The sequence below is a fragment of the Haemaphysalis longicornis genome, unplaced genomic scaffold (genome assembly GCF_048455015.1).
Source record: "Haemaphysalis longicornis isolate Haplotype H1 unplaced genomic scaffold, Haemaphysalis longicornis Haplotype H1 scaffold_6, whole genome shotgun sequence".
Classification (NCBI taxonomy): Eukaryota; Metazoa; Arthropoda; class Arachnida; order Ixodida; family Ixodidae; genus Haemaphysalis; species Haemaphysalis longicornis.
Window position 1 is genome coordinate 165149594 of NW_027526407.1, and position 22540 is coordinate 165172133.

At 45.3% G+C, this 22540-nt stretch overlaps 1 protein-coding gene across 6 annotated transcripts in view; it reads right to left on the reverse strand.

Moving 5' to 3' along the window:
* The window catches only part of Ryr (Ryanodine receptor), a 405814-nt gene that overhangs the window by 184282 nt on the left and 198992 nt on the right, over nucleotides 1–22540 (reverse strand). For all 6 annotated transcript variants that reach the window (XM_077672818.1, XM_077672817.1, XM_077672813.1 and 3 more), the window contains exons 37-41: nucleotides 22375–22428; nucleotides 21465–21631; nucleotides 16705–16831; nucleotides 13639–13821; nucleotides 12135–12510 (exon numbers count right to left, since the gene is read on the reverse strand). In XM_077672818.1, coding sequence (XP_077528944.1) covers nucleotides 12135–12510; nucleotides 13639–13821; nucleotides 16705–16831; nucleotides 21465–21631; nucleotides 22375–22428 — 907 coding nt within the window. The remainder of the gene's footprint in view (nucleotides 1–12134; nucleotides 12511–13638; nucleotides 13822–16704; nucleotides 16832–21464; nucleotides 21632–22374; nucleotides 22429–22540) is intronic.

Here is a 22540-nt window from a genome sequence, read left to right on the forward strand (position 1 = left end):
TGTATCTAAGTTTTATGCCTTCATTGTGGCGTGATCTTTAGCTAATATCTTTTTCCGGTCTACATGTTTCAGTGTACAGAGTTTTAATCATGCATGCCTTGTTGTATTACACTTGTAGTCTCCATAGCAGTCAGCAGTGTCTTATTGCTATGCATTGATTGCAATGCCTTGTTTGCATATGTGCTCGGGTCATGTGCGTGTGTCGGCGTGTGTGTATCTCAAAGTGTCTCATTCTCGTTCAGACTATACAATGCTATTTTCTACATTTCTCTGAGATATACACTTTTCTTTCTTTCCGCACCAGCACATCGTTCCTTGACACACTAATAAACAATTAATTGGTTGTTTCATTCATCATTTTTATTATCTCTGCGATTTGTTGGTCTGATCATTTATGTCTATACTCCTGCCATTGATTTTTTTCGCTATTGTTCTGTCAAACTTGTTGCTCTGTTTGCTGTGTGTCTCGACAAGATGGGACATCGCAAAGGCATCGCTCGTTTTAGGGTAATACTTTATTGCAGTGTGACTTTTCAAAAATCAAAACTCTCGTTTTATATGTACATTCTGTCTCCATCATGTGCACTGTGTATTTTGTTGTATATTCCCTTTTTCAAGTGACTTGAAAGTTTCGCTGGCCGAGTGCCATAGCTTGCAACGCTGTTTTTTTTTTTGCTTTTCTGTCATATCGGGGATTTTGTGTGTTGTGCCGTGCTGTCTTACGTTTCTTTTAATAATGTATTGTATATGGTGTGCCAGCACCAAGACCTTAGGGTTGTTCCTGGGCACTGAAAATAAAGGTTGATTGATTGATTGATTGAGTGATTATTATTATTATTATTAATATTATTATACCACTCGTGGCATTGTTGTGGAGTTATCTACACAATCGGTTTTGTTATGTGAGTGTTAACGGCAAGAAGTCCGCTATGTACAGGAAAACAAGTGGTGTGCCCCAAGGCTCTCTGTTGGGCGCTCTGTTGTTTTATATTTTTATAAACGATGTGTCAGCTGCAATCAAGAAGTCTTCGTTCCTAATCTATGCTGACGACATCAAAATATTCAAACGTATTAAGTCTGCTGAGGACTGTGTTTCCCTAACCAAAGATGTGTCCTTGTTCTCTAAATGGTGTTCAGAGAATAGATTAACTCTTAATCCAAAGAAAACAAAGGTCATCTCTTATAGCCGAAAAACAAACATCCTTTACTTTTCTTACACCATTGACGGCGGCCCCCTGTCTAGAGTTGATGGTATCAGAGACCTTGGAGTGCTCTTTGACAGCGCCTTAACTTTCTCGCCCCTTGTCGATCAACTTACTCGGCGGGCTCTTCGCTCTCTTGGTGCTGTATGCAGATTTTCAAGGGACTTTCGGTCTCCTAATTCATTCCTGAAACTATTCAAAACACTTTGTATTCCTCAACTAGAATATGCCTCTGTCGTGTGGAATGGAACCTGTCATTCTAACAGCCAACGTATAGAGCGTGTTCAGACCAAATTTCTATCAATATACAGGCACCGTTTTTCCTCTGGGCCTCCCGAGACTGCCTTAGCAGTATCCAGATTCCCATTGCCTGTCTCTCTGAGTTGTCGGCGAACCCGCCTAGATCTTCTTTTTCTATATAAACTGCTTCATGTTATTACCACATGCCAGGAACTACTTGCACAAGTCAGCCTTCGTATTTCGCAAAAAACAACAAGGTTTACCCCCCCTTTCCATAATGCTACAGCACTCAACACCCATTCCCCCCTCCAAAGAGTGCAGCGTCTCTATAACTGTCACTCTGGGAAACTTGATATATTTCAACGTCTCGTTGGGTTGTTAGCTGTGATACAATAATTACTCTTCTTTTCGGCACTTTTTTTTTTGGTTTTTATGTATGCAATGTCTTCATAGTTCTTGTTTCTGGTTTGTAAGTCCAATATATTCGTGACTTTGTGGCTGTAACTGCTTCATCGACTTGTCATATATTACGGTATGCTACTTGCCTTCCATCGCACCCGATTTATTGTGATGTGTCGGGTACGATCCATCTTCTGTTGCTGTAATTTCATAAATCAGTTCCTGTAATTTGTTTCATACATTCATGTTTAATTGAAGCTTTGTGTTTTCGCCTATATCTGCGAATATGTTTTTATGTCTGCTTGCTTCACCCAACTGCTGTGACCATTGTTCCATATACTTTTGCCATTGATCAACCATTAGAGTTTCTTAATCGTCTAATGGTGGTTGGAACACCTTTTTATTATACTTAGGGTTTTACTGCTCTCTTTTTTTTTCCTTCGCTCGTTCTTCTCGTTGACTGTTTATATTGTGAGTTGCTCCTGTATATTAGTGCCGCATTTTGTCTTCCTCAGTGCGCCAGAACCAAGGCCTCGGCTGTTCCTGGGCACTCTAATAAACATTGATTGATTGATTGATTATTATTATTATTATTATTATTATTATTATTATTATTATTATTATTATTATTATTATTATTATTATCTTGTGCCATTATTATTATTATTACTAGGCGCCATCTTGCGCAAGATGGCGCCTAGTGCGGATTTCTGTATTTTGTGCTCCCAGGCTTTCTTCGGTAAGCAAAAGTTTTTCCGTTGTGCCGCCTGTAAAAAACGTGTGCACGCGAAGTGTGTTGCGTGGCCGGACGCGGAGCTGCAACTTCTGAAGTCCGGTGCCCGGCCGTTCAAATGCAATCTGTGTGAGACGGCCGAGGCGGCGGCTAGGCCTAGCAGCAGAGCTTCACTGGCGAGCAACGACACCGGCCTATCCGCCACCAGGCGATCTTCCCCCTCTTCCCTCCGACGGAGGTCGCCGGCCGAAAAGGCCCCTGTTTCGCCGTCCCAACCGGTTGGCGTTGGGGTTGATGCTGCTGTCCTCCGTGCGCTCCTCACCGAAGCATTGGAGGGCATTTCTTTTTTGAGTGACCAAACGGCCCGACTGCGTGACGACAATGATCAGCTGCGCCGGGAGAATATGCAGGGTTTTGACAGTCTTCGTCGGGAGATTGAGCGGGAGCGGGCCCACCACACTGCCATCGTCGTTTCCCTTCGGCAAGAGGTACGCACTCTGCGAGAAGAGCTCGCCGCGCGGCAACCGGTTTCCCTGCCGGCCTCCCCCAAGGCCCCCTCTTCTCCCGGCGTGATGCTGTCAACCGCGGCGTCGGGTATGGCTGGGTGTGGGTCACCTGTGGTCCCCGTGACAGCGTCGTTCGCCGCTGCCGTCGCAGCCGCTCCTGCTGTTACTGTTGGTGGTGCGCCTAAAAACGTTGTCCACCGTCACCAGCCGGTGGCTGAACACGGACAGCAGCGTGTGCAACGGCAGCTTGCGTCTACCGGCTCCAGCCCGAATGCTGTCGTCACTGGTGCCGATGCGTGTTTCGCATCGCAGCCGTCAGCTGGAGGAGGAGGATCCACCGTGCGCCACACCAGAATTGGTGATGTCAACGGCAAGGCTCGTCAACCCGCATCCTTCGGAACCTCGGACTCATCTGAGCTCACGGTGGTACAGCGGCGGCGGCTGCCGAAGGCTCTGTTCATCACGAAACTTTCGCCCGAAACAACGGAAGCCCAGCTGTGCTCGTACCTGACTGCCAGAGATGCTGCTCCTCTTGCTTGCAAGCGGATAAAAACTAAGTACAACACCTATGCCTCCTTCTATGTTGCCGTAAGCAACGTGTGCTATGAATTACTGCAGGATCCAGCTCTGTGGCCAAATGAGTGTCTTTTTAAGCCCTTCCGGGGCGTACTACGTGAGTCCATGCTGCACCTGTCTGAACTTTCCTCGCCCGCATGATCAGTGTTTGTTACCAAAATGTCCGTGGTTTGCGGACCAAATCTGCTGAGTTCTTTTTCTCTATAGCTTCGTCCTCACATAATGTAATCGTCCTTACCGAAACTTGGCTATCCTCCGAAATTCCGTCTAGCGATTATTTTACCGATAATTATGTTGTTTTCCGAAGTGACCGTACTGGCCCCACTTCTAAAAATTGCGGTGGTGGAGTGCTCATTGCGGTGGACAAGTCGTTGAACTGCCGTCGTCGGTCAGACCTCGAAACTGCCGCAGAATCAGTGTGGGTGGAGGTTCTCGGCGGTAGAAAAAATAGTATCCTAATTTCCACCTTTTATATACCTCCATCCATAAACTACGCCGAATTTCAGCGCTGTGTCACATCAATAAAGGATGTTGTTAATGCCTACCCGGACACTAAATTTCTTATATGCGGGGATTTCAACGTTCCCGGTGTAGACTGGGATGATCGCACTGTCAGACACGATCATCATTACATTTCCCAGAAGGGCTACTGTCTGTTAGACTTTATTTCTTTCACTGGTCTGGAACAAAGCAATAGGTGTAAAAACATTTGTGGTAATGTTTTAGACCTTTGCTTTTCCAACCAGGCGGACCTTACCATTTCTCTGTCGGATACCTTGCTGGTCCGTCCCGACAAATTTCATCCTGTCCTTCATATCTCACTGCCGTATGTGTCGGGGCAATCGAGATGCTCCGGCCATTCTGCACATCCGACGTACAATTATGCTGCTGGAGATTACGTTGCTTTTTATAACTACTTATGTAACACTGACTGGTCTCTCCTTCTCAAACTTCCCTCTGTTGATGACCAAGTCGAGAAACTTTCTACAATTATTCAGCAAGGAATGCAAATGTTTATACCAAAAACGTCCGGAAAGAAATCTAAATTTCCGAAGTGGTTTTCTGCGGAACTGCGAAAGGCTTTAAAATGTAAAGCCCGTGCTCACAAGAAAATTCGCGGGCTACAATCCGAAGCTTGGAAAAAAGAGTTTAAGTATTTCAGAGCCCTGTGTAAAGAACTGTATGATCGCGATCGGTCAGACTACATAGCCAATGTAGAAATCAGCGCTACACGCGACCAGAAAAGTTTCTGGCAGTATGTTCGCTCTCGATCTGCTGGCAAGGTTGCCGAAATCGTTAACCTTCTAGACGACAATGGAAACCCGATTGGAGACGTTGCTAATGCCTTTGCGGATCATTTCAGCTCAGTATTTCCAAAGGGTGAAGTTAACATTTTGTCCAACTCTTCCTCTGCGTCGTCTAATTTCTGCGTTCCCAGAATAAGTGAGGGCGACGTTCGGAAAGCCCTGAAGCGCCTCAAACCGTCATTTTCCTGTGGCCCTGACGGCATTCCCCCCGCAATATTAAAAACATATGGGGAGCTTCTGATTCCCATACTAACCGCTATATTTAATAATTCAATTCAATCTGCTACTTTTCCAGCAGCCTGGAAGTTAGCACGCTTGGTCCCTGTCTTCAAAACTGGTGCTAAAGATAGTGCTAGAAACTATCGGCCTATTTCGCTACTCTGTGCGGCGTCTAAGCTTTTTGAGACTGTGTTGCACGATGTTTTAACTTCCAGTGTTAAGGGAATACTAATATCCGAACAGCACGGGTTTATGTCCGGACGTTCCACAACCACTAACCTCGTTTCTTTCATGCAGCGAGCGTCCGAAGCGGTTCATCATAGGAGGCAGCTTGATACTGTGTACTTTGACCTGAGCAAGGCTTTTGTTGTGGTCAGTCACCCATTGTTAATTTCTAAACTGTCACTCCTGAACATAGATAATTCGATTCTTGACCTCCTAATTAGTTACTTGCGTGGGCGGACCTGCTACGTAAATGTTAACGGCCAGCAATCCTATCGTTACTGCGTTTCAAGTGGTGTGCCACAAGGGTCTGTTCTAGGCCCTCTTTTGTTTTCTTTATTTGTCAATGATGTTTCAGCTGCTATAAGGCATTCTTCTTTTTTACTTTATGCTGATGACATCAAGATTTTTAGGGAAGTTTCGTCTCTTAGCGACTGTGGGCATTTGCAAAGAGACGTGGATGCATTTACACTCTGGTGTAAAGAGAACGAACTGATAGTGAACGCCGCGAAAACCAAAGTGTTGTCATACACGCGTAAAACAGACTGCCTGCGTTATCACTACTCAGTTCACGATGTTACTTTGCCTCGAATCTCGACGACAACTGATCTTGGCGTGCTCTTTGATAACCAGCTGACTTTTACACCGCACGTTCGATTCATCAAAGAGCGAGCTCTCCGCCGCTTGGGCATGGTCTGCCGGATGTCTAAGGAATTCCGTAGTGCAAAGTCCTTCCTGAAACTGTACTCCACTGTCTGTCGTCCCGTGCTGGAATATGCCTCGGTTGTCTGGAATGGTACATGCAAATCTAACAGCAGGGCCATTGATAAAGTGCAGAATAAGCTGCTGTCCATACTTAGACATCGCTTCCCTCACGAGTATCACCGTCTTGACTCTGGACCACGGTACTTGCAAGTGCTGCCTGAGCTAAAGGCTAGGCGCGATACAGCTGACCTCTTATTTCTTTTTAAGCTCATACGTGGACAAATTAGCAGCGCGGAACTTCTGTCTGAGCTCCAACTAACAGTGCCTCTTAAAATCACAAGAAAATGTCATCCTTTTCGTACTCTCAGCTCCTGTAACCGACATTGCCCGCTGTTCAGGCTGCAGAGCACGTGTAACTTCTACTCTGCAGACGTAGATATTTTTAACAGCTCCCTCAATCAGTTCAGTTCAGACACTTCCAGAATTCTCATTCGCTAATATGCTCCCTCTTATTCTCTTACATGGAACTATATGGAATATTTCTTTGCTGAGTCATACTGAATGGATCTTGTTCTAGTTATAGTAACTTCTTTTTACCTGCTTCCCTTACTGTATAGAGAGTATGCTGTTTATATGACTCTTTTGTTGTTTTCCATTTTATGGATTGCTGTTATAAGGTTACACGATATCTGTAGTGTGCAGATGTTCTGTTTCATCAGTACGATGTAATTACCAACTCTGTTATATCCTGTCAGTTTTTGTTTGTGTTCATTGCATGTAGTGTATACGCTACCTACGTTTTTGTAGTGATTTGTACGGTATACTTTGTAATATACATTCTAAAAGTTATTTTTTTCTACTCTTTTATTTTATACGCTGTCAAAGTGTTCTTTCCTTTCAATTTTTGTTTTCCTTTTTTTGTACCTGTATCCATCTGTGTACCAGCACTAAGGCCTCACGGCTGTTCCTGGGCACAATAAATATACATGATTGATTGATTGATTGATTATTATTATTATTATTATTATTATTACTATTATTCATATCTATCTTCAACCATCGCTTTGGCGATAGTAGTAATTATAACCCTGAATCGCCCTCTTCATTGACGCTATCATGCTTAACTTCCAGGCGGAACAAGGCTGATATTCTCTTCCTCTTTAAAATTATGCACGGCATAGTGTCTTGTGGTGAGCTGCTACAGCATGTTCGTCTTTATGTGCCGCAAAAGTGGACCAGGAAACATGATACCTTTTGCAACCCCAATTATCTGCGTGTCTTGTGCCCTGTGTGCCGACTGCAATGCACGTACAATCGGTACTCGGATTACCTTGATATATTTAATGATTGCCCTACTCTGTTTCGCAAACATGTCTGTGAGTTTGTATTGGCGTAACTGCCAACTTTTCTTATTCTGCATTTGTCTTTTATCCTTGAGTTCATGCACTTAAATGACTTTCATTCCGTAACTTCAACATAAGCTATCCTTTCGTGTTTTTTTGTATTTTGTATTTGAGAGATGTGTACATTATGTTTCGTGTGTTTCTGTTTCCGTGCGCCAGCACAAAGGCCCCCCGGCTGTTCCTGGGCACGCAAATAAATGATTGATTGATTGGTTGATTGATTGATTATTATTATTACCCTGCTCCCCGGAATCGAAGTCGCTATTCTCTGCGGTTACGGCGGCTCCGACGCTGCCTGCCCCTGCCGCATCCCCCTCGCCGACATCAGCCACTGCCGGGGGTGTGCAGGGTAATGTAGTTGCACTTGTCCCTGCCCCGGTCACTGGGATTGTACAGCGGAAGGGACGCCCAGCTCGCCTTCAACCGTCGTATGGCACTTCCGACCCGGGATCAATCACGGTGGTTTCACCGAAATTAACACACTCAGCTGACCAACAGCCGACACGTGACGTATTTCGGCGGCCACCCGCTATGTTCGTTTCTAGGCTGTCACCGGAGACTACTAGTGAAGCCTTGTCCTCCCACCTTACCAGTTTGAACTCCCCTCCTGTGACCTGCAAACGTCTAAAAACAAGGTTCACCAACTACGCGTCGTTTCATGTGGTGTTCTCCGATGAGTACTTCGAACGCTTGCAAGACCCATCGTTGTGGCCGAACGGGTGCCTCTTTAAACGGTTTCTAGGCCCTCTTCATGAATCCATGCTACACACGTCTGAAACATCTAATAATATTCCACCCGGATGCGCCTGAACATTCTCTATCAAAACGTTCGTGGCCTACGGACAAAGGCTAGTGAGTTTTTTTATTCTGTATCTTCATCCGATTTTCATATTATTATTCTTACGGAAACCTGGCTTGAACCAGATATTGCCTCTGGGGACTATTTTACCGAAAATTTTAATGTTTACCGCAGTGACCGGGACTGTACAAAAGGTAAAAGTTTTGGTGGGGGTGTTCTCATAGCTATGCATCGTTCTATTACTTGCTTGAGGCGCAGTGATATCAAATCTGTGGATGAATCTGTCTGGGTTGAATTATGCTGCCCAGGTAAGCGGAATATATTACTTTCTACATTTTACTTTTCTCCAAATCTTCATCCACATGAGTATGAGTCAGGCATTTCGTCCATCGAAAACGTCGTCACCTCAAATCCCCGTCATGACTTCTGTATCGCTGGCGATTTTAACGCACCTGGTATCGACTGGTTGGATGGTACCGTCCAGCATCAATACCACTATGGCCTACGGAAAGGCACCTGCCTTCTCGACTTCATTTCTTTTACTGACCTCCAGCAAAAAAATGGTGTAAAAAACTGCAACGGAAACACGCTTGACCTTTGCTTTTCCAATCTTCATTCTCTCAGTGTTTCCAAGTCCGACTTTCATCTTGTGTGTCCTGACAAGTATCATCCCCCCTTGCATCTTTTTTTACCGTGTTCCCCTCAGTTCATTCGCTCCTGTCCATCTGCCCGTCCTGCCTTTAACTTTGCCACTCGGGACTACGTAGGTTTTTATAATTATCTGTCGGAGTTTGACTGGTCTGAGGTTTTGAACGCTCGAAAAGTTGACGAGCAAGTCGAGCAATTTTCTTCTATTATGCAAGAAGGTATGCGCAGATTCATCCCGCGTAAGCGGCCCAGGAACTCTAAATTCCCCGCTTGGTTTTCAAGTGAGCTCCGCGTGGCCTTGAAACATAAGAAGCGTGCCCATCGGAAGGCACGGCGGACAAATAGTGAGTCATGGCAACAGCAATTTGTCTATTACAGGTCTTTGTGCAAAGTGCTCTATAAGCGGGATCGGTTACTGTACATATCTGCTGTTGAAAATGATGCTACGCGGAGTTCCAGATGTTTCTGGCAGTACGTCCGTTTTCGCTCCGGCACGAAGAGCCGAGAACACATCAGCCTTCTCGATGAAAAGGGAAATGATATCGCTTCTGTTCCCGATGCATTTGCTGAGCACTTCAGTTCAGTATTTGGACCCAATACCGTCTCCCGCGCCCGCGAACTGTCTTCGAATTTCTGTATCACCCTTATATCCGAAGAAGACGTTCTCAAGGCACTCAAACAGCTAAAGCCATCTCTTTCCTCTGGTCTGGATGGAATTCCCTCCGCACTACTAAAAGCTTACGGGGTCATACTAGCTCCGATTCTCGCTTTTATATTTAACAACTGTATAAAATCATCTACCTTTCGGCGCCTTTGGAAAGTCGCGCGTATTGTTCCTGTGTTTAAGTCTGGTGTGAAAACAAACGCAGAAAACTACAGGCCAATTTCTATCCTCTGCTCGGCAAGCAAACTGTTCCAATCAATTTTGCACGTAATTTTGTCTAGTAGTGTCAAAAACATCCTTCTTCCAGAACACCACGGTTTTTTATCTGGCCGTTCAACTACTACAAACCTTGTGTCTTTTATGTCCTTTGCCTCGGAAGCTGTGCATGGGCGGGGTCAGCTCGATACCATGTACTGTGACCTCAGCAAAGCGTTTGACGTAGTTGACCATTCCTTGCTTCTGCATAAAATGTCTACTTATAACATTCCCGTTTGCTTCGTGGAGTTACTCAGCAGCTATCTTAATAATAGGTCATGTTTTGTATCTGTTAATGATAAAGAATCTGGTGCCTACTATGCTTCCAGTGGTGTGCCTCAGGGATCTGTTCTGGGGCCCCTTTTGTTTTCTTTGTTTGTTAATGACGTCTCAGCCTCTATAAATCACTCTTGTTTTCTGTTATATGCTGATGACATCAAAATATTTAAAGCAGTTACTAGCGCGGAAGATTGCATAGCTCTTCAATCTGTTGTGGATGCTTTTAGCAACTGGTGCTCCGCGAACAAACTTGCTCTTAGTGGCACTAAAACGAAGGTTATGTCCTACACTCGTAAAACAAACCCCATACTTTATCCGTACGTTGTGAAAAGTGTGCCACTACCGCGTGTGTGTAAAATATCTGACCTTGGAGTGGTATTTGACAGTGCGCTAAACTTTTCTGCTCATGTGGATTCTATTTCTAAGCGCGCCCTTCGCCGCTTGGGGTTTGTCTGTCGTATATCAAGAGAATTCAGCAACCCTGTCTCACTACTAAAGCTTTATTTGTCTGTTGTCCGCCCTATTTTAGAATATGCCTCTGTTGTTTGGAACGGCACGTGCCAGTCGAACAGTAATATACTTGACAAAGTGCAAAATAAGTTCATATCTATCCACAAACATCGTTTCTCCCGCCACAGAGGCAATGGTTCAGACTTTTTTACTTCTAATCCTCTCCAAAGTTTGAAGTCCAGACGAACCAATGCTGACCTAATTTTTTTATTTAAACTTGTACACGGGATTATTTCTTGTTCGGAGTTGCTTGCAAATGTAAATCTTAGAGTACCGTCGAGACTTACCCGTAAGTCTCCTATACTTCGTACCCGTAAGACATGCAATAGACACTGCACATTGTACCGCCTTCAAGAAACATACAATCTCTACTCCCATAATATTGACCTGTTTCATACACCCCTTCGGTCTTACATGTGCGACCTTCTCACTTCTGTCTCTCCCCGACTTGGTTCCGACCAGTTTTAATTCTATTTTCATTGCCCTATTTTCGTTTATGTTGCTCGCCTTTGTTACTGTTCCTACTGCCCGTCTGTATTGTCAGATTTTTATGACACTGTGTTTTATCGTTTCGCGATTGTTCAAACTTTAGTGTGCCGAAATCATTGATTTTGTTAAATGACCTTTATTCTTCATTATAGTTTTTTCTTCGCTTTTATTTTGTTGTTCTTCTCACGCGTGGCTGTATTTGTGTCGTCGTCTGTCTTTCTCTTAAGTGCGCCAGCACAAAGGCTACGGCTGTACCTGGGCACTATAATAAAGAGATTGATTGATTGATTGATTATTATTATTATTATCATTATTATTATTATTATTATTATTATTATTATTATTATTATTATTATTATTATTATATCATGAGAAAAAAAACACCTCCGGTGGTCGAAATCGAACCTCTGTTCCTCGCTTTGTGAAGCCGACGTCTATCCCAATGCGCCGTCATCTTATTAGGGTAGCTCAACATTTCCTTTGGGTTCGTTGCGTGCGCATTGGCTTTGGTCTGGCTGAGTTGAAGATGACTCTCGCTTTGGATTTTGGCAGTCCGTATTTTGGACTTTGGTAGCGTAAATTTTCTACTTTGATTTTTCTCCGGTTTCTTGGATTAAGCTTGGCGTTTTACCCGTCTTTCTCCTATATATATAAAAGGGGCGTTGATTTTTGGTTGTGGCGAAGGTATGATTCTACGTTTTGTTTTGTAATCTCCAGGTGATATCTAGCGCCAGAAGCGTAAGAATTCTGCTCCTCTGTTGTCGTCTTTTTTGTTCTAAGTAATTCACGTAATTTATTGCGGTATTAACTTCCAAAATGTGCGCTTTATCTGTGAAACACATCTGTTCTGACATGAAGAACACTGCTAACCTCTCCCTCTAAAGTCATTGAAGAAAACTCCAGTTCTCCACTTCTGTTGCCAGTTCTCTTTAGCTAACCCTTTCTAGAAGAATTAGAACAGGACAGCTCTCCACTCACACTTGGTGCACAAGTCCGTCCTCGCTAAGACCGTGGAAGGCGACCTTGCGGACCTTGGAGTTGCCGAAGGTGCGGTCGTAGAACTTGTACGCCGTCGTCACCCAGCCCACGTACACGTGGTTCGGGTCCTGGCCCGGAAAGACGCGCAGCCCGTAGAAGTACTCGTCCACCAGGTCCAGCACGGTCGGGTCCAGCCGGTCGCCCGTGTCGTCGGCGGCCACGGGAGGCGGCCCAGGCGTCAGGGAAGGCCTCCGGAAGCTTCCGCTGCGTGGCATGCCGGCACTTCCGCTTCCGCCACTTCCGCCGCTGCTTGTAGGAGACGAGAGGGAGGTGGGCCTCTCGGGCACGGGCGGGCACAGGAGCTGGTTGCTCGGGGCTGCGTCAGTGTTGGTGAACAGGGGGTTGCATTGCAGGTGTGAACGCTGAAAGTATTTTCCCTGAGAAATCCGTCCGGGCACGTCCCGTTCAGACTTTCTACAGAGATAACACTTTATGGCAATATATTTAGAATTAAATGAGGTACATCACTTGTACGGTTACTTTGCGTTTGTGGAAAAAACAGTTTGACTGGCGGGAACAAGTACTGCGCGCAGACAAAAACGGATCCCGGGATGGCCGCCTCAACCATAAAGTTTGTTTCATTTTAACGTGAAATAACCTAGTGAGTGCTCTCGCTTACTTAATTTCAATTGAAATGAACAGTAAAATGCAATCTATGTTCAATATCTCACCGCAAGTTTCCGGCAAGTTTGGACGAAAATATTCCTACTGTTGATAGCCCCAGTGCAACGTGATGTATCGAAGGGAGTTAAGCGTGTTCGAATCACTTTGGAACGCCAATATGCAAACTCTTCATTCTGAAAGAAAATGTCTTGACAACACAGCGACACAGTGCAGAACGTTTGCTGAAGTTAGCACTATTATAGTCGTATTGTATTGCGAATAGAAAATTTGCCAAAGTGAACGGTGTGCTAAATAGGAAAACGTAACTTTGGCAAAGAAGTGCGAAAAAAAAGCGATCGCAAGAACGACACAACCAGTGTTCGACTTTTTTCGTACTCTTCCAGGCCTAAAGACAGACGTAAATTTATTGAGGTCACGGAAATAATTCCCAACTGTTGACACAATATCACACTTTCTGCATTCTCGTGTCTAGACGCTCTGAGCCGCAGTTTTCGCACCTCAGAACTGAAGTCCTCGCTGCGCACCGCTGCTGAAATATTGCTCTTTGTGCTAGATATAGGGCCTTGATTAACTTTCGGACTCTTTTCGCCAAGAAAACTTGCCGTCATTAATCTTCAATCGCCGTAATTGTGATCGCATTCATGATACTGTTTGAGGAGGTCGGAGGAATATTGATGACCCATATAAATGCATACATACGGAGGCTTCCGGAAGGCGATCCGATTCGTTTAACGGTACCGGCGAGCACTGAATTCCCACCGCGTACAGCCCGCGTATTTCACCCTCACATAGCCCAACTGAGTGGAGTGCAACTACTCACCGGGCGATAACCTGTGGACGGACGGAGGTCGCACCGTAAGCAGCGGCGGCGACAGTCCCTGTTGCGCTGCGCCCCCCTTGGGCGACGTGGCAGTGGTCGCGGAGGCAGCCGCCTGGGCGTCCTCCTTGTCCTCCTTCTTGCGGAAGAAGCGGAAGGGAGACTTGCCCCGGCGCTTCGACTTGCCTGTGGAGTACGCCGCTCTCGTCATCTCGGAAAGAGATATAAATGTGCGGTACCGAGCTATTCGCATCTCTTGTGCGGAAAATTGTAGCACTTCAGGTGGCGTTGCAAATTGACCTTGAACGCGAGGCAGTCCAACGGCTGTTTCTGGTCCGAAAGCTAAGGAGGACCTGGCTGGTGGTGTCGGATGGCCACAGTTGGGGTAACTACTGGTTCTGTACAATACTGAACTCTCAGCCACAGTAGTTACCAAAAAAACCCGCCCGCATCTTCCCACGGGGGGAACTCGAGTAAATGCGTCGCAGAGTGGTGGGGGTATCGCGTGAATGTTGCGTAACTGGGTATGGTTTGGGAATGCTTAATTGTTATTTCGTCTTTATTATTCTTATTTATTGAATGAAGGAGAAGCGAAGGCAAGGAGTGTAAAGTCTGTATTTATTACTTGGTGCCGTGAAGCAAAGCGTCAAGTCAAGCGAAAGCCAAGCAAAGACGTCCTTGACTGAATTCCGAACGCGTGCTCCGCCGCTTATATACACACCGCCCGCGTTCGAGGGAGAGGAGTACGGGGGAGAGACGCGCATGCGCACACTTCCGTACACAAGCGCGCGAACTTTCCACGCACCCACCACGCCGTTATCACGTGTACACGCCCTGCCTCCGTTACTGTTGAGGGCGACGCAGGGCACGGGTAGCTAGTACGCATGCGCGCACAGACGCGCTCCCCCCGCACCGCCGCAGCTGTTGTTGAGAGCGACGGAGCGCACGGGGTACACGCGCTCCTCCCGCACCGCCGCACCTGTTGTTGAGAGCGAGGAGGATATGGGGGAGAGACGCGCACCTGCGCCTCGACGCGACGCGCATGCGCAGTGAGCGTGTGGACGGCGCCGACAACATCGACGAGTGACATCGCGAGCCTAAGAAATGCTCCGCATTTAAAAGAAGCCGTTACCAGAAAAAGCTAGAACAACGCACACGGCAAGAGTCGAGGCCGACTGTTGCATAGCCGCCGAGATGTAGCAGGGAAATAAAGGGGATGAAGACTAGAAGACTAACAGAGAGCTCCGCGGATTATGACTGGAGTTAATGCTCTTGGAAATTTCGGACGCCGTCCGCCTGTTGAAAGGTTCAGCTTACGGACGTTGTGCTCCCTACGTTTGGGAGTGTTGCTTCCCAAGGCGACTTAAAGGGAACCTTCTCTCCATCACCCTTTTCATTATTTATTTATTTATTTATTTATTTATTTATTTATTTATTTATTACTATTAGCCGACTCAAGGAGAGCATTGAGTAATGGGGCACGGACTTGAAATAATAACAGGGCGGCCATCAACAACAAAAGTGCACAGAAAGTAATGCAGAATGATAACGCTTGTTCCGTTGACTTACCGCTGCCTGACAAAACGTCACATGTAACATCTAAAAAGCTTCAAACATCAACTATATGAAGTTGGAAACTAAATTGTGCGTCACCGCAAACTTTTCCTTCACAATTAACAATGCTTCCGTATAACTAAGCGCTTAAAAATGTAACTCTAGGCGCCGATGAAGTCTATACTCCGAGAAATAATGCCGAAGTTTGTTTTAAAGCACAAAAATTTTCCTAGTCAAGCATTTTGCTTTAAAGAAGCAGCATTCCTAGTTTTTATTTGCATGCCATCAAAAACATCCGCAGCGATGTCATAAAGACTACATTACATTTTAAGTGCAAACGTAATTTAAACCTTCAAGCAGTAATCTGCCATTTTCGTTCTTTAAAACCTACCCTCTAACATTCATGCTGAGTCTGAGTGAAATGTATCAACTAGAAAACACGAGCGCCCGCTGACCCCTCGCCGACCGTTTTTTTACTACACACCCAATTAAAGACATACACAGGGATAGCACCCCGTTTGCTAAATACCAAGTGAAAAAAAGAAAATTGACATGAATTTTTCCGTCATGAGTAACGCTTCTCCACAATCCACAGATTGTGTAGACCGATGCGTTTTGATTTCATCCGTTGTTGATCAGATAGCGCGAAAGAATAAATAGTCATCTTTTATGATGTCCCCGGTTACATCCAAACTTTTCCTATGTCATTTAGTTTTTCTTTGGATAATTTTACTTTACGGAAATGTAAAGCATGAAAAGAGGAAGAATTAAACGGCAACAACAAAAAAAGCATGTAAAACTAAACAGAGAATTTACTCAAAGTAATGTAGCATGCGCGCCGCCTTCATACCAATTTTTGCAGTGGCCATTCTTCCACTTACATCATTCAGATACACGGCTATCGTCAGCGTCATATAACCCCGCGCAACGGCAGCTGTTACCTTCATATTCTGAGCACCAGGCGACCTTCTACGTCGTAGGCTCCGCTGGCAGCTCGGTTCGCGAGGCCGGAATAAACGGTCTATGGTTTCCCGATCTTTCGTCTCTTATATACAAAGACATTCAGATAACGTCGTTCTCAACGTAATATTCCGATCGTTTTGCTCATATTACTCCCATTGACCTTGATACATGACTGATATGCCCGGTGCCAGCTTACATCGAATACGTGGTGGGTGCGTAGCCTAGGCACAAAACAATTATCGATCGGCATTATTTGCCGTTACTTGCGTTGTTCAATCCAATGAGCCATGAACCTACTACCCCAAAATCGTACTCTGTTGCAGTTTATATCATTTACCACCGGGCCTGCTCAATGAAAAATGAGAAGTGCGGTGTTAAGTCAATTACAAAGGCCGCGTTCCAAGGTAAGCCTATGCCCGCACACACACATTTATTCTTTTGGCTTGCGGTAACGTTCTGGTACACATTAAGCTATAATATTCATCAGGGAAACAGTGTCGATAGCATTTGAACGTCATCATGCATGCCGAGAAACAGAAACCCTGGGCGTACTTTCGGGTTCGGGAGTGACCGCTTTGGTGCGCTGGCCAGCCTTCGACTTCTGGCCGACTCGGTGCAGCGCCTCCTCGCTCGAAGCTGCCCGCAGACGCGAGGCGTCAGGACGGGAACCGTCGGGCACCTGCAAGCGGGCATGTTTGTTCCAAATAAGATTGCGTCTGATGTGTTCCGGTGCTCTCTGGAAAGCTAATTACTACAATGATACATTGCGCCACGTATCCCGGAGAGAGCCTTTCCGAAACGAAGTGCTAAAAACTGCTTCCTGTTTTCATGCTTTTTCCCCCTTAAACCCACTCCCCTCTGTAATGTATTACCCTGAGGGGACCAATAAAAAAAATAATAATAAATAAATAAATAAATAAATAAAAAATAAATAAAAAGGCAGCAAATGGTTCTTTTTCAGAGCATAGCAATTATGGCTCGCGATATTACGTTTCAAGGTAGGTGCCAGCCCGGTGCGGCTCCAGTGCGGCTTATTGATATTCCGCACAGCATCTCTAACTGACTTAAACGATACCAAATCACTTTTATTTTCCAAAGAATGCCCATAATTGAGCTACCAGAAGATTTTACAAAAAGAAATCATGAGCTCACAAAACATATCGGCATTGCTGGAGCTCGAACCCGGGACATTTGTTCGAAAACACGAACAGCGAAGATTTGTTAGCCGTAGCATCAAAAAAATAGAATTGTTCCAAGCGATGCCGTAGATGACGCTGGATGCGCACAGGGAATTCCAGGCTATACTCGGTTGCAACTCAAGAACGGCAACGGAAGTTGCCGCTGTGCCTCATCACCGCAGCTGGACGTTACTCCGCGCGGCGCCAGTAGTGCGTTACTGGGGATATTTCGGACATAACACGAGCTTTTCCCGTGATTTTGTGGACTCAGTATGATTGTAAATTACTGCAGCGATGATAAACACACTACGTGAGAAAAGTCAGACGATATCACGCATTCATAGCTACCTCCTTTCAAAACTCACGCGCCCGTTGACATCCGGCTCCATTTCTTAGGCGGAGTGATGCCGTACATGAGCTATTGCCGTTCTTAACTTGTTCCCGAGTATATTATTAACAAGGGAACGGAATCTCGCATTATGGCTCTACGCAGGACGGGAAAGCGGAACGCAAGAATGAATGGGTCATAACGATCGCAACACGCGGCTATTCCTGATTGCGTTCAGTGGATAGAGTCATGCACATTGTCTGGTTTTCTAAGTGGTTGACAGATATTAGCCACCCAATGGCCTCCATTCACATTGCATAGTAAGAGGTCCGGTACGCACTTGAGTGGTACACCACCTGCCTGGAGTGTATTGCATTCGTTATTTGGGGTGAATGAAACTTTCAGTGGCGATAACGAGCCATTGATACCACCCGAACTCTAGCCTCCCAAGTGGCTGACTAACTCCCCATCGCTGCTGTGTTTATCGGGGTTATTAGGAGGCGCGGATGTTGAACTCCAAATTGAAAAATACGTGACTAAGCGGATTACAATATCAAGGTTCGAACTTGCAACTGTTCAAGAGTTTTAAATTCTAATCTTGTGAAAGCCTCCCATTGCGAAGGCATCCAGTTGCTGTTCGGAACAGCATGTGGATGCCTTCCCAACTGATCGGTACAATTGTTGGACGTACCTACGGGAAAGCTTCAGTACATCATACCTTGATGCTAAAAACAAATGGCTATTTCGCGGTACACCACTGCCAAGTCCATATGCGTTGCTAGCGTTGGGGACAAAAGCTTAATTCTGGGCCGTGTCATTTTAACAAGTGTTTCAGGTCAGGAAGCGTCTCCATAAAGGGGTAACTATACCAGAACAACCTTTCAGCAACTAATTTCACGGAAGTCATTTTGCGTCGTTTGCACCCAACGAAACGTTTGGTCTGTACAATATAACGTTTGTAAAATGCTTATGAATATGTTATATTATGAAATTGCTTTACTATTCTATGTTCTATGAAATTGCCTTGCCGTTTTATTAACTCAGTATATCGCATGTCTGACAATACCTACATATCGTTTGCCTCGCCGTCCATAACTAGAAGTAATCACCACCTTAATATCAAGCCTTACCATTGTCGAACCAACGCATTCAAATTTAGTTTTTTTTCCTTTGACTGCCGAACTCTGGAATGGATTGTACGGTGATACTCGCTCCCTTCCGCTGGAAAATGTTAAATGCAGAGCATTTCAGTAACTCACGATGTCACCCGCGTTGACGTCCGTAGTCGTAGTCCGCACCCCTCCCCCTACACTATATAAAAAAAAATACTATCCGGCGCCTGGTTTCGATCCCTCGACCCTGCGGGCGGAACGCAATGTACATGGTGCTCTACCCACTGCGCCACAAAGCCTACACAGAATGGGAGGCTACGAACGCGCCTTATATCCTTGACTCATTCAAACTACGTCAAGAAGCTGCTGATACACCGCATGCACTACCACCAACTCCCCAAACACTAAACGTTAACGCAATACACCCACCCCCTATGCGACGCATTTACTCGAGTCCCCCTCGCGGGGAGATGTTTCACCAGGTTGCGACATTCCATTTTTTACTTGATTTGCGTAACTGTTCTTTTGTTTTATTGCTCTGTTGATCTGTTTAATTGTTATTTTTTGTTCCGTGAATTCTCACTCCTGCCATAGTCCCAAATTGGGGGCTATGCTAGTCCCAAATTATCCCCATCTGTGAAAATTTATGACGGCGAGGTAGCAAGATAAGTAGGCTGATATACCGAACTAATTCATTTTTTGGACATGGCGCGGTCTGGAAAATGTTTACTGGAAAAAGGGAATCCTAGACATAAAGCACGTTATTTCGTACCTAAATGCAGGAATAAATTATTGAGGACAATAAATTTATTATGTACAAACAAATAAACAAAAGGGCAACTTATTTTGCAATCGAAACCGTAGTAGCTGCATTTATTGTAGTCGCGATGGCGTACATTTGTTTACATTGGAAAAACGTCCTCCATTGCCTGGTTGATTCGAAACATAGAAGGAATGCCTCCACCGACAACACTTCTGAGCTCTGCGAATTAGCGATGCCCGGAAGAGTTCCTCAGAAGTGTACCCAATAATTAACGTATTTTTTTCTATTCTATGTACCCCCCGAATCTAAGCACCCTTGCCCTACTTTCAGAAAAACATTTTGGAAAAAGAGTTTGAGTGCGAATCTTAGGACCCCATTTTGCCGGCAACCATCGCAAGGCAGATTTAGGATACCTGTTAGCGGGTACAACACAATGTTGCGGCCAGGTTTTTTATGAAGCGTTCAATTACAAACTACTTCGACAAAACAGAAGATGATCAGCTGGGGGATGCAGAAAGAGGTGGCTCAAACGGTGCAACGGACTCGAGTGGTAGTGAGGGTGACTATCAGATGTAAGCAGTTGGTTCCCTATCTGTACGATGATTTTCTCTTGGATGTTTGCCGAATGAAACATTATGCCTTGCACCCATCTCGTAGAGACACCTTTGCAAAAAAAGTGTGTGTTTTGGGAACGGGGGGTGGGGGAGCGGAAGAGGGTGTTATATATTGTTTTTTTTAGTCTAAGCACCCCCTCGGGGAATCGCGATCGTGTGAAAGAGGGTGCTTAGGCTCGAGTAAATACGGTATACTCATGTTAAGTGCTTGCTTTGACGTTACTGTCAACATTGTGTTTACCGTAATACTGTAAATTGAGGCATGTTGTATCTGCACAGCAGTAGCTCAGCAGGACTTCTTTTCGGTAGTGGGAGGAGGGTCCAGCCTTTCCCCCGTTATGGGGGAAAGAACATAAAAGGAGGAAAGGCAAGAAAGAGCAAATCAAGAAAATAAAAAGCCAAATAAATTATTCATTCAACTCTAAATACAAACTTCGTGATGATGCTGTTTGAAATTTCCACCCGTGAAATTGCAAAATCGATGATCGTCGTCGTGGCAATAAATAAATCGAATTGATTGTGGTAGGTGCGTAGTTTGCAGCACAAAAATGGTTGGGCTAAACAATAATTTCGATAGGCAGATAAGTAGCCAGGGCGTTTCCTCACCCCTCCTCCCTGGGACAGAAAAATTTCGGTGCCCGCGGCACCCTCGCTGCCCGATACCCCCTCCTCCCTCCCCCCCCCCCCCTTGCGTATGCCAGTGCTGCACACGACTATTCCATACATTACAATGCTTCTCATTTTCTACCAGCATGAACGACAGTGTTGGAGCCTAAATCTCTAATTACGTATTATGTTCTCACGCTGCGCTGCTACAGGTATGTCCATTTTTAGTGTATCCCTCCTGCTTCATCACAAGTTACGTTTATTACCCTTAGACAATTTTTTTCGTTAACATTACCGAATATGCACCCATCTGCCCACAGTAACGTTAGGTTTCATTTTGTATAACCGAAAATCCAGTTGAAATAAATATAAGTCGAACATCGCTAATTCGAACTCGAAGGCGCCCAAAAACGTGTACAAATTAGAAGTTCGAATTAACGAAAGCTAACGAGTACGGATTCTTGGGCAAGTTGGTATGAAGATTTCGACGAATTCATAGCAGCAAAGAACGAGGACAAGAAAGAGGACACACAACACAGCGCTGTGTTGTGTGTCCTCTTTCTTGTCTTTGTTCTTTGCGCTATGAATTCGTAACGAAAGCTATTTAAATACACACAACTTTGCCGACACCACAGCGTCAGTTTGAACAAACCATGCAGAAGAACCAGGTGTTACTGTAGATATATCTCACTGCCCCGCTGCCGTGCGCACCTGCAGCGTGGTGGCAGCATCGAACGATTGAGTCTTGGTGAGGGTGCCGGTGGTGCCGCGGGGGGTGAGCATGGAACGACGCCTCTGCTGAGGGGTGGGCGGCCGGTGGTCCACCGGCATCACGTCCTCCGTGTCGCCACCCTCGTCCGAGTAGCCGCGTTGAAGGTCTGTGCGGCCGTTGCAAGAAGGCCCAAAAGCAACGTTAGGCTATGATGAACATCACTTTGCATTCTAGAGGATCACGGGTTCTTTCAAGTAGTGCTAAAAAACGTAAAACAACTACAAAAAAGCTGCAATTCTGTTGAAAACTACATGCTTCTCTAAGAATGCACAACTAAATAAAATGCCGATAGGAAGGGTATGTATCCTTATCAAAGCTGTCTGGGGGGCTAGTTGGTCTCTTCACATAATTGAAAAAATGCGCTAACAGGACGGGACAGAGGGAAGGAAACACAAAACAGCGCTGTTTTGTGTTTCCTTCCCTTTGTCCCGTCCTGTTAGCGCATTTTTTCAATTATGTATCCTTAGTTCTTTGCAGCTATCCATGAAGAAATTTTTTTCAAGTGTTCTCCTAACCACAAAAGTCTATCCACGCCTGTCGACGCACCGTTGTGTAGCTGTTACTATGGGTGGCATGCTAAAAAGCATAGAACTGCTTTCCGGAAAAACCAGAACCATGCAGCTAAACTACGTGTTGGAGTGGGAAAATTTCCCAGCGCCTAGAAAGATGCTATCCATCTCACTGCATCGCTGCGCAGTCATTAAAACCGAAATACGTTTTTCGGGATGTTTCTAAATCAATTTCGCAAAGGCCTGTCCCTACCAATGTTACCCATAGATTGTTTCCCGAAAGCGCATTCGCTTCCAGCCTTAGTTGTGGCCTATTATAGCCCGTTATTCCGTCGCTCACCTTTCACGTCAGACATGCTGAAGCCGCTGCGAAGCATGTGGTGCTCCAGGTTCGCTGCAAAGAGAACAATTGAGGATTTGTAAAAAAAAGCTGCGTCGTGAAACGAAAGCACTTACGCTGCAAAACAAAACAAAATCATTTATTCAGGCCAGGAAAGTGCAACAGT